This window comes from Larus michahellis, chromosome 3, assembly GCF_964199755.1.
Source record: "Larus michahellis chromosome 3, bLarMic1.1, whole genome shotgun sequence".
In the NCBI taxonomy this organism is placed as follows: Eukaryota; Metazoa; Chordata; class Aves; order Charadriiformes; family Laridae; genus Larus; species Larus michahellis.
Window position 1 is genome coordinate 37639355 of NC_133898.1, and position 12796 is coordinate 37652150.

General features: G+C 41.6%; 1 protein-coding gene across 6 annotated transcripts in view; it reads right to left on the reverse strand.

Moving 5' to 3' along the window:
* DAAM2 (dishevelled associated activator of morphogenesis 2) overlaps positions 1–12796 on the reverse strand; it is a 212829-nt gene that overhangs the window by 119951 nt on the left and 80082 nt on the right. For all 6 annotated transcript variants that reach the window (XM_074579706.1, XM_074579704.1, XM_074579705.1 and 3 more), the window contains one exon: positions 4724–4926. In XM_074579706.1, the coding sequence (XP_074435807.1) occupies positions 4724–4897 (174 nt within the window). In that variant the 5' untranslated portion in view covers positions 4898–4926. The remainder of the gene's footprint in view (positions 1–4723; positions 4927–12796) is intronic.

Below are 12796 nucleotides of genomic sequence, written 5' to 3' on the forward strand. Positions count from 1 at the left end.
AAATCTTTCTCAGTGTAAGAATCTAATGTGGTGCATGTAACTCAGACAAGGATATTATAATTCAAGCTTGGAGGCTGTAATAATATGATCAACTTTGAAAGTCCGCTATTTCCCAGTGGACATTCCATCCTAAAATAGACAATCTTGAACTCCACCTTCTCAAAAACCATGACCATCTCAACAGAGCCACTAACAAAAGAAAGAAAAAGAGAAACAATAAAAGTACAAGTTCTTTATACTACTTTTTCCTCTGTGTTAGCATTCTTTACATTTTTCTGCTTTCCCTGAATTTCCAGCATTTAAGTTACCCTTCTTGGCATGGTCCGAGTTCACATCTGGGATCAGGTTGCTGGTGTAAGATAGATCTAGGTGTCAAAATCTTTAAGTGTCAAGCAGCACACAACCCTCAACCAACAAGAATTGTCCGGGACTCTAATATTGAGCAAGAGGAATCAGAATCCACTGTGACAAGAATACACCACTGCTAACAAATATGAACAAGGACATGGAGAAGTTGTTTCATGAAAAAAATTATTTCCCCTTGCCTTGCAATAGTTCTTCCAGATTCTTCTGCAGTTCCTGTTCAGTCAATAAAGCTATGCAAGGAAAAACACATGTGCTTAGCACAGCCATTTTTGCCAGCAGGCACAAAACCAGCTTGGCACCCACCAATAGACCACCAACTGCAGCAGCACTTTACTACATGGTAGTATACATAGTGGCAGCTAAGAAGAGAGACTGAGGAAAAAAGTATAAGTGATGCTGTTTAGAACAGCCTTGATGGTTAGGTAGGGACAGTTTTACAGTTTATGAGGTATAGAACCACTCCACACACCTTATTCTCTAGAGCTTCTCTTCCTTGCCTGTTCATTGAAGGAGAGACGCTAAAGCCAGCTGTTCTGCCCTCTTTGAGTTGGATGCATGAAAGCGGCCCTTTGAGGGGCAAAGCTTGTGGTCACAAGTATTTGTTTGCTTTGTGTCCTGTGCATCTAAACTTCTGATAAGGACTTATCTGTACTGATACCACTGTATTAGTCCCAAGGCAATCACTGCCAGCAGACAGCCTGAGAGCTAGTACCTCTCCCCCTGACTTAGCCCAAACAAAATCAGACCAAATCACCCTGAGCCATAGTCTTCATTCAGACCTACTCCCTGCACATGTTCCCAATGAAATAAATCAAGATTGAATTTGGCCTACATCAGGAGTATTTTTCTTTCTATGTTAATTTTTAAATCGAGGAGACAAGGCCTAAACACAGCATTCGGCTTCAAGTAACACAAATGCCTGGGATCCATCCTAGAACTGTTTTTCTGGTTGAGCAGCATCGAGAGCAGATATTTCAGCTGAAATCAGCATCAACTTGTCAGTTGACAACCACTGCCTTGGCCAGAGTCCAGTTCTGCAGCTGCCATTACTCAGTTGGTTTGTCTGGGTCCATCCTCCAAACAGCGCAGCCCATACATGTATATTTGCCTCAGCCTGCAGTCTACATGAGCAAGTTTGCAAGCTCTGGAAGGATCTTGTGTCTCCATCACAAATAAAGGTTCCCAACACATTCCTAATCCCTCCTCTTGCAAAATGGACATCTCCAAATTCACTTTTCATCATACTAATTTAAGGACCACAAGAACAAGAGAAGAAATGCTTCTGGCCCTCAAAATGTCCATTTTCCTCAGAAAGGCAGGTAGAAACATAGTGAATATTTACTAGACTGGAAAATTCATCACAAGAGAGGCTTTTCCAGTGCAGCTAGGCTTAGCTCTTCTTGTCATTAACTCTTATGTGGGAAAACGCCCCAGATTTTAACTGCAACAAGGGGAAAAATAAGGCTTTTAAAAATTCATTCAAGCACACCAACGTTTCATTATACCCTTTTGCAGAGCAGATGGCAGGATGAGGCTTTACCCCCTGGGCCTGCTTCAGGGACCTAACACAAATGCTTTTCTCACTACAGATCTCAGATGATGTTGGTGTCATCATTTCACTAGGGGATTTGGGTCAAAAGGCTTTACACTCAAATCTGTTTTTTATATAGTACAAGCGCACCCAGACTAGACCCTAGCGGATAAGCAGTGGGGCAGCTAGTACACAGCACAGAGCCCTCTCAGGCACTTCCAGGTCGCTGATTTACACTGGCGCATTTACAGGCTGAATCTTTCTAATCCAATTAAAATCTCATCTGAGCTGTCAATACAGATGTAGGCTGTTGTATTTTAGTGTCTCGTAGAACATGCATTAATCCAGACCTGTGGACAAACTAGCCCTTCTAGGCAAATTCTGCATTCTGTCAGCCCAGTTTCTAGCCCAGGTTCTCTCTCTCATAAAGCTCTTACCGCTCCCATGTTACCTGCCTACCCAGGAACTCCTATGGACAGGCATCACCATCCTATCTGAGTGCTTTATAAAAATGTGTGATATACATCATTAACCTTCTGAAAAATAGCATTTTTCTCTCCCAGCTCACTTCTCACGTAATGATGGCTAGGGTACTATCATTAAACATAAGAACAGGAATATGATCTATTTTCATTTCAATGGCTTCATTTGTTTGAGATGTATATGCCAGTTACAGGCTGTCAGCACATTTAATAAGTTATAGCATAGACCAACAACTCACAAACTTCAGGGGCCAAAAATTTTTACAGTTCATCATGTATACTTGTCATTAAATTTTGCACCAAAAACATTATAAATCATACTGTTTAATAGACTTCCCTAAGGCAGCTGTGAGCTGTTTTGCTACAAGCACGTGGAAACCAGTGTTTGCCAGACATAAAAAAAAAAAAAAAAAAAAAGCTAAAAGCACCCTTAATACCACCACAAACTCTCAAACTCCTCATAGAAACTGGCACCCTTCTAAGTAAGCAAAAGCCCAGCAGCAGCTAAAGCAGGTCATTCAGTATGACCCGAAGGTAAACAAGTTCAAGTTTTAGCAAGCCAAGTTCAGGAGCAAAACACATCTGTTGGTGACGTCTTCAGGAAGGCTGGATTGAATGCTTCAGCAGATCTTGGTACTGGAGAGACGTGAACTTTGATACGGCAATTAAAGCTTTGCATGTGAAAACCAATACTTAAGCAGCATCCACAAATAAATTGACAGCAGAGCAGATTACAGATTACACTCTTACTCATGAGAGATACCTGTCACCAAGCAGAACTCTCCACAGTCAGCCAGCTGCACTTTCCGAGAGGAATTCAAGTAGTCTCACATAAAAGGCAAACTGACTTAAATATAGACCAGGATTTTGTGAGATATCTCCGTAAAAGGAGATTACTCATCTGCTACTTAGTCAGAAGCAAGTAGACTCTCTTCAGCTGCACACCCTATTCTTCCCGAAACAGCTGCAGATCCTATTGACTTCTTCCCACACCCCTGCCATAGAATACTGCAAATGCTAAAAAATTGCTCATGGGTGCTAGGGAAGGTGGAAACAGTCAATGGAAAAGAAATCCATACCAATTCACTACGTACAAAGAAAGCAACTTTGGCTGAGAAAGTCCTTGAGCTGAAAACTGTTAGAGGCTGGAGAGCATCCAGGAAAGGACCACCACTATGGCCACATCTTATATTCTTCCCTAGGCATCTGCTTTGGACCCAATCTTGAAATAGGAGCCTGGGCTAGGTTGTCAGACCACTGATCTGACAAACTATATCTGTCCCTATGTTTGGTATGACATACTATAGTCACCCACATGTTAACCTCCACTTGCATACCCAAATTATAAAGTTACTTTCATTCCTACAGCACTTTGAAGCCATGGTAATAGACCAGAACTTACTGGGCTAATGTTATAATGTAGAAAGATTACTGGCAAATTCCTCTAATTCTGAGATCCAGTATTTTCTGTTCTATTCCTCATCCCAGTAGCACCACTCAGGCGTATATGCACTTACAGACACCTCACTTCACATAACCTCCGATCTCAGAATGGTAACGAGATAGCTAATCAACTGCATCAAATGGGCATCACCTTTACGATGCAGATTGCAAAACACCACAGCCCTAAGACCTCTGCCTGTGTTCTGCAAACAGGCTTAACAAGAGTGCAAAGACAGAGAAGTCATTTGATGCCAGGCACGAATAGCAAGTGCCAGCTACTGGAATCCACAACATTTACCACAAACGCAAGCAACAAAGTTCATCTGAAATAACTGCTTGCCTTCCTGTTTATGTCTGTTGCTGCAACAGCACCATTTCATGGTTCAAAGGCAGCTGGCAGATGAAACATAATTAGCATGGCCATCCGATTCTTATACCTCACCAGCACTATGTTACTGATCAACAGAACAGTATCATCCTTGTTTTATAGACCTGCAGACCGTGAGATTTTCCACTGTACTGTATTATACAGCAGATTTTATCAACAGTTGCTAACAAGAAATTGACTGTCAGGGATTCGTTCTCTAGAGAACTTTTGAGGTTCCTTCTAATATGCCCAATCCTACACTTGGAGAATTGCACAGTTCTGTGAGAATAAATAAACATATTTAAGCATTTTGTTGTACTTATAGCCATTGCCACTGTCATGCATCCTGTCATTTGCCGTCTTTCTCATAAGAAGAATATGAGTCATAAAAGAATGGGGAGGGGGTGGAGGGAAAGCTTCAACAGAAGTCTTATTCCTATCCCAAATAAGTCCCTTAAGTCCCTTTACTCCTCCCTTTGAAGGGAGGTGGTCATTCATCTCCTAAAATATATCAATCTGCCAGCAGAAACTTACCACAAGTTCGGAGAATCTGGCATTGAGCTCTTCTGCTGGTGGTATCGGGACAGAAAACTCAAGGAACTGGAGGGGGTTATTGTCCTTGAGATTGATTTCCGGGAGGTCGCTACCCCCAAAACAACAAAGAAACCCCAACGCATGACGATTCCTCTTCCGGGGGGCCATGATCATGGTGTATGATGCTATCTTCTGATCATGTTCTGCAGGAAGATAAAAATAAAAAAAGGACATTAAATGAGAAGACTCTTGGATCTGTGCAGCTCTCTGCAGCTACAACACTTACCACTAGTATAACAGCTGGAAAAGGACAGAAGGATCTAAGACACAAAAGGGCAAAATTAACACTCAAGCTAGATAAGGTAGCTAAGCTTTCATATGGTATTAACATGTTCTTGCAGGGCAGTGTAGAATCACTTCTCCCAAAGCTTCTCAAAAGGTTTTACAAAATCAGTATGGGATTTCCCAGCAAGTAGATTTATCAGAAATGCTCAGTAACCAAGGCTGAATGCTACCATTGAATGCCAGTATAGGCCGCTCTCTCACTACTACAGTAAAGGAATGAAACTATCAGAAGCAAAAAGCACATACTGGAGAATTTACCCAGAATAAATGGAAGAATCCTCCAAAGATATACAATTTGATCAAAATAAAACAATCAATGAAACAATGAAGCAGGAATCAATTTTCCACCACTCTGGAGCCAGACCACCAAACACTCATTTATCCCTTTATGGCCAGGACTATTGCAGTTGGACCACTTTGTCTATCCCGTGTTCAAACACACGTAACTAGTTTGGGCTGCTTTCTGTATCCAGGGGAGAAACCGCACAGTGCTAATGCATGCTTTCAGATTTACGTTTGAGCTGCCAGATCCCATCTTGACAGGACCCAGGCTTGAGGGACTTTGGTATCAGGAGCGTAAAGGGAGGCAAAAGGAGGCCTGAAGGAGGAGCTGGGAAGTGACTGATTTCACCACACAACACCGTTTGTGAGCGGCCCATCCAAACAGGAAGTCTCCTGCCAGCAGTTTGAAAGGAGGGATCTGTGCAGTCCACAGAGAGCCGCATATTTTGCCCTTTTAAGGGACTTGTTGTTTGACAGCTCAGGGGCTTATTTGTGTTATATTTTTTTTAAGGACTTCACTTTTTCACTTAATTTGCAGAATAAGCCATATCCTTGGAGAGTAAATAATTAAAGCCTGTTGGGAAGCCCAGCTCCCTGGGCACAGGGCAGGGGAGCAGGGAGGGAGGCGGCAGGTGAACTGAACCGCAGGATGCTGGATGCTGGATCAGCAGCAACACAGCTGAACTTTGTCACCAGAGCAGCTGCTGCCCCAGCCTGCCCCACAATGCTTTGGTCTGCTTGCTTGCCAGAACAAGGCTGCTTTGAGCTCTCAGAAAGACTAAGTAGCTGTGCTAGGAAAAGCACCATTAGGACGTCAATTGCATAGTGGGGCTTAACATGCTGCACCCAGCCAGAAGCTCTCCAGGGACTTTTTGTGTAGAAATCAGCACGCTCACTTAAGAAAACCAAGCAACAAACAGCAAAAAAAACCCAAACCACCCAAACTTCCACCTTTCTGGCACAACGACATGCATGGCAACTTCTGTTTCCTCTTGGTGGTGGAGACTTAAGAGGTTCAGTTCTTAAAAAGATTTCACAAGAGAGCTTCAGAAGAAGTTGAACCTGTCCACCACACACCATCTTCTCAGGGACTTTATGGTAATCTGGTCACGGATGACATTTGAACCCATTAGTTTGACAAAACTTTGTTTTGAAGGAACTCAAATCTATGAGCCAAAACTGATTTACATACAATACAACTACATTTGCATCAATTCAGTTGTAACCGAGTTCTGGCCCGCTGCCTGTAGGCTTCCTCACCAACCATGAAAGGACCAGAATTATTTGGGGTATGGACAGTGAATCCTCCTTGGCTGAGACATTGAAGTGACAGGACCATAACATCTTCCGTTATAAGCTCAGGTGAAGGCTTTGGTAAGCCCTCCTCCAAAAGAGGCACCCTACCAGGAAATGAATACTATGTGAATGGATATGAAGGCCAACATTTTCTACAGGGTAAGTACTGCCCTAGTCAGGGCACCACAGATTGTCCTGTACTGACATTTCATCACTCAGCTTTCATCTTAAGCAGGTTCACTGAAGAGGTGAACAGTCAGTGTTCAGGACTTCTTCATCCGTAACGCTGAAAAAAACCCCCAAGCTAGTGCTTGTTCCGGTGGTGCTTTTGCAAAATTGGCACCTGTTCTTTGGGATCCATACTTGAGAAACTCAGCAAAGATACTAAGCTTTTACTATTCTGCAAAAGCACAGAGAGCTCAAATGAAGAGTAAACTTGTATTGCCTCACTTTCACAAAGCACCATTCCATTGCACAACTCATACTCTTAACACTGGCATTTCCCAGGTCCATCTATAAGTGGCATACAGGAAATTCATACTGACACAGAGGGGTAAAATGGCACTTTTGTATTGCTACAACACGGTAACTGTAGATAGGCGAGGTGTCTAGATGCTTTTAAAGTGAGAACAATTGAGGACTGCTAGAGAGGAATCCAGCACAGGTATTTAAGAATTGAATCACTGGATGAACGAATATTTCTAAGTGGGACCACTGTCTTTCTAAACATGAAGCCTGCCAGCCACAGGATGCTGAGGGGCATTTACTTAAGTTGCACTGTTTATGCTATTAAAGAACTAATTACAACTCCTTGATTTTTGTTGTTGGATATAGTTTTAAAGAAAATAAACTTTTTCTAATAGCTTCCAACTTAATAATATTTTCCTTTTCTTTTTCTGTCCTTTGCCTTTTCTTTGTCAAGAACCAAATCTGGGGAAAATATGCTTCCAAAGGATTGGGCAGGGGGAGGGCCAACAAAGAAAATGAAGAAAAGAACATATTTCATTTTTCTGAGAGGCAACTGAAAACAAAGCTGTCATAAAAAATTATGAAAATAATAAAGGCAGGGGTTTTCTATTCTAATGAAAGACCTATTGCCTTTCAACTTCTTGCAAGTAAAGTGATTGTAAAAATGGAACATGTCCAATCATCTATTTCTATATATACCTCCAGTGAGAATCAATGGGAAATCTCTCTCTGGAGGGAATCCCACTATTACACATAACTCCCTCCCACAGCTCTTTTCACTTGTACTGTTTTACCCTTTTGCACAATACAAACAAGTCGCCGTCATTTCAATAGCTCACCACACACCCGCTCCTCATAGCGATCCCCCTGTTGCTTACCAGCCCCATCTGTGGTTCAGCTTAGGTCAGGAGTCACAACCTGGAACTTTGCCCAAGGTCTAATTATAACAACGTCCTCTTCCTCTGACAGGGCGTACGTGTTCATTTCTAAACCATTTGGCCCAGTGACCAAACATAATTAAGCTCATGCAATTTTTCCAAGTCTTATCAGAAGGTTTAGCCACATGGGATCAGATCCAGGCAAACTGCACACGAGGATCCTCTTTCAATTGCAGGTTCTAAATTGTTTCTTCAGTCTCACTCTTTTCTTCATTCTCATCTCAGAAATTCTAATTTTCATGGAAACATACCCTAAGTAAGCAATATTCCACAAACAGTAAGACACCTGAAACAACTGCAATGCCAGCAGCTCTCCTGTGCAAGAGAGCTGATTATCATAGTTTTTCCCACGCTGTCCTGTCCTTCACCACAGTGAACAGCCAGAGCATAACTATAATTAAAATAGAGAAAACTACTTTTGTATCATCACCTTTGGAAAAAACAGAAGAGAGAGAGAGAACTCTGTGGATTAACTAAACACAAGCTGTCCTGCAAAACCAGCCTGCATTAATGGAAGACACTGATGCGCTCACTTCCAGAGCTGAATCTCCACTGATCAGCAGCAGACAAACAATATTGGTGGATGTAGCCACAGCTCTCACCTGAGTGGGAAGCATGGGACTAAATCTATCATGCAGAATCACTGTCCACACCAGTTTATTCTAACATGAGAGGAAACAAACTAAATAACTTCCATTCCCCCATAAATCTGTATCTTTCTCTATGGCAGGATAAACCATATAAATATGATGTATTGTCACAGAAGTAGAAAGAAACCTGGATTTGGACTGGTTTGGAACATAAGCCAATTCACCCTGCACCCCCAAATCCAAGTTAAATCTCTGTTATTCAACTATTAAATAATAAACCACTAGAACTTCATGGTATTATCAGCTACCTTCATCATCACTTACTGATGATGAAATGCAGAAAATAAGCACCATGCTCATAATTGTCAAAATATACACATTGGGTAAAGCTAGACAGCTCCGTACTGATCCTGTGCTCAGTTCCTTGGACCACAAAGTTTCACCATCTGTGTGCTGGAGAAGCAACTAGCTTCACGGCAGGTTCTAATTACCATGGGGATTTTCCATGTATGTCACTTGTAACGTGACAGATGTCAGACGCAATACAAAGCAATTGCAGCATGGGGGATGGGGAAAGGGGCAGGCAAGCAATCCATTTGCTACATCTGCAGTAGTAACCCAACTCCTTTGGTTTGGAATTGTCACCACGCTAAGGAGCTTCCTGATCTCTGGGGCACAAAACAGCAACAAAATACCCGACTATTTAAAATCCACAAAGTTAAAACTTTTCTTCCAGCTAGGAGGGTCATCCTTCCGGAAGGGCGCACCTGCCTACTATGTTGGGCAGGATGGCATCAGACCCCAGACAGAACAACAGATCACAGGAAAGAAAATCCTGGAAAACAAGCGGAGCCTTATGCAGCGACAGCCCCTCACTCCTGGTGAGCCACGGCCCACACTTAACAGTTCCACCAAAAGAGAGGGCTCAGCTTGCAACTCACCGTGCATCCAGGTCATGGATTTTTCCCTCCCACTACACATCAAAATAAGGGTGCAGATCCCAAGGTGGAAAAAGGACTTCTTAAGCCAGCCCAGGCCTCAGCCTTGCTCTGTTTTAGACACCATCTCATCAAAACTGAGATGGCTGAAAATTTCAAAGCATTCCACAGACCTAAAGCTTGTCTCCTGCTATATAGGTAGTATTATATAGTATTAACACTTTATTTAATCTTTAATTTTTAGTCATTTATTTGCCTAGGAAATATACCCTGAGATAACAGGAAAGGCAAGGGCTATTTGAAGACTGTCAGGTGTAACTATATCCATGATCCTACTTAACGCAATGCGTCTGTCAAAAATCTGTTTATTTTTAATACTTTAAGGATGCTCAGGATGCACTGGATGACTAATGACCACTAATATTAGTCTGTTAATGCCCACAAATCCAATGCCTCTCACCTGATACAAGCTTATCAAGACAAAAAAAAGCTGAAGAACTGTAAGAGGCCTTTCCCTTCTGAAAGATTAATTTGCAACACTTTCTCTGTCTTCACCTGGGAATGAGGGGGGGAAAAAAACCCTCTATCAAAAAACCAAACAAAACCGAAGCCTGAACAACCAAAGAAAACAGAAAAAAGATACCAGAGGTTCCTCATGTTCACCCCAATCCATTTATCTATCCAAATTGTACTGATAGAAAAACTATTTTAAAGGAACACAGACAAATCAAGATTCAAAATACAAAGTGGAGAGAGCAACAAAGCAGTTAGTGTCAGTATCATAAATCTGGCTAGTAATCATTTGTTATTGCTTTATACTTTTTTTCCACCTTTTAATCAAGTACAGATTAATAATTTTCTATACCTGACAGAGCTGAACGTACAATCCATTCATTCTTTTACCTGCTATGAAGTTATTTTATTTTCGCGAATCTATTAGTTTACTGGCTCCACACAAAAATTTGCAGAGTTAAAACTAATCTGTCCTCCTTGACACCAAAAGCTGAGTCCGAATTATAATCTTGCATCTCATTTAGATACAAGTAAAACTATACATCTTTAATATTTCTGAACAGCAGTGTGACCACCGCAGCTTAAACTGAGAACAAAACAAGCAGAACTCACAACTTAAGTGTTTATCCAGAATATATATGTCCTTCATCTCCCCAGTGTCTGAACGTACAAGGTATTTGGCTAAGAGGGGAGGCAGAGATGTCCAACTAAACAGCAGCTTTGGAGGCAGAAATACATTTTGCTTAGTGCTTGCTGTACCACAGGATCCCATCCCAACTTATCAATTCCACACTTAAGCAAACTTGCCAATAATTCAAACCTTCATGGTGGTGGATCCACCAGGACAGCATACCCCTAAATATAAGGAACCTTTCTGGTTTGAGCACAGTAGTCTGGAGTACCATCTTTCTTTCCTTGCCCCCTCCCAGTTATTACTTCCAAGTCTTCTAGTGTTGCAGCACTGCAGTTTCAGTAATATCAGTCCAGAAAGTCTGGACTTTTACCAAGGTTAATTTTCCTGTCTTCCTCACCATGAACCATATTTGTTCTATTTGTATACCTCAAAAAAAAAAAAGGCAGAAAACCAAAAAGCTTCTTATTCAGGCAGGCAAAATCCAGCACTTTGCAGTTCAAGCCTTAGTTCTTTCTTTCCTTCTTTTCTACCAACTTTGGTTTTATTCTCTCCTTTTTTCACTGTTCCATGGCAATATCCTCACTTTCTTTCGTGACAGCTCATAGACTTGGAAAAGCTTGTAGTAGCCACTTACAGACACCTCAAACTGCAAAACTCCTCTCTTTTTCTTTAAGCATATATTAAGGAGAAAAAAAAAAAAACCAAACCTATGAAGAGATACCTACTGCGTGACACAGGATTGCACAACACTTTGTGAACGTTTTATTTTTATTGTATTATACTTGACCAGTATGTTTTATTTTTAGTGTATTGTACTCCATTGTCCCAGGTGTGGCACTGAGGTTGTAGGTTCTCCAGTGCAGGGTCCTAGTTACCTGCTTGAATCAGATTGTACAGTGCCAAGTAGACTTACAGTAATATCTAAATGGTAATATAAAGACTACATCAGCAAAAAGTAATCACCCAACTGGAATCTGGCCAGGACATGATGGTTCATACCCCAGTAACGATGCTTCTGTAGAGACAGCATTTAGCAGTGTCTGCAAATCCAGTGTGGATAAATTTATGCTTTATGAAATAATTGAACTTATGCAATGATTGCCCCTACTACAGCATTAGCTTCACTAGATGGGTTGGTTTGTTATGTCACTGTTGTTCTTCAAATTGCTGTGATTGTAATAGCTTGTGGGAAATACACTACATAAGAGCGAACATGGGGAAAGAAACCCACAAATGCCACAGATGCCATCCCAGGACCCAATCGTAACTGAGGGTAAGACCATCCAACAGGACATCTTTTCAAACACTCTCTACAATCCACAGATTTTACTCCTGAAATAAATCAGGTACTCAAATTGTTGTTTTTAGGACTTGCCAAGAACGTACTGTAATCTCAGAGCCATGAATTCAGGACAAGACTACAATCTAAGTTGTGTCTGTGCTACACAACAAAGTGGGTCTGAACTGCCTTTTCTGCAAGCTATGGATCTAGAGAGCAGAGGCCAGGTTAGACTTTCTGGCTTTCTTTGCTTTCTTCTGGTGGGGGGTACAATGCTGTGATGCAATTCCACAGGAGAGAGTGCCTTGGAAGCTGGAGAATGAGATGAAGCTTTTATTCAATATAAGAATTCATAGACTGAAGATGAAATAGATCATAATAACATTAGTCAAGCCAACATACATATTGACAGCCAGAACCAGCACATTGCTCCTTCAGTTCTAGTGCAGAAGACTATTTTACTCTAGAGGAAGATGAAGTCCCATGCCTTTTACGGGTCTTAAGGTATGAAATGCCTTTAATGTCATTGGTTTGAAACTGGCCCTAATGAGTAATGTCTGTCAGTTCTATCCATAAGACATGCTCATGCTAGAGCCAAGCCTTTAATACCCACAAGAAAGAAGTCAAGAATAGAGTTATCTGGAAAACAAGCTGTCTCACTCATGCCTATACGCCAAAAGACCAGGAATACCGGGCAGCTTAGCACTAAGGCTTGATCTAGGGAGACTGGAAATCTCTGCAATATTTCTATTGGGAAGAGTGGGGTTCAAGTACAAGGGATGTCAGTCCA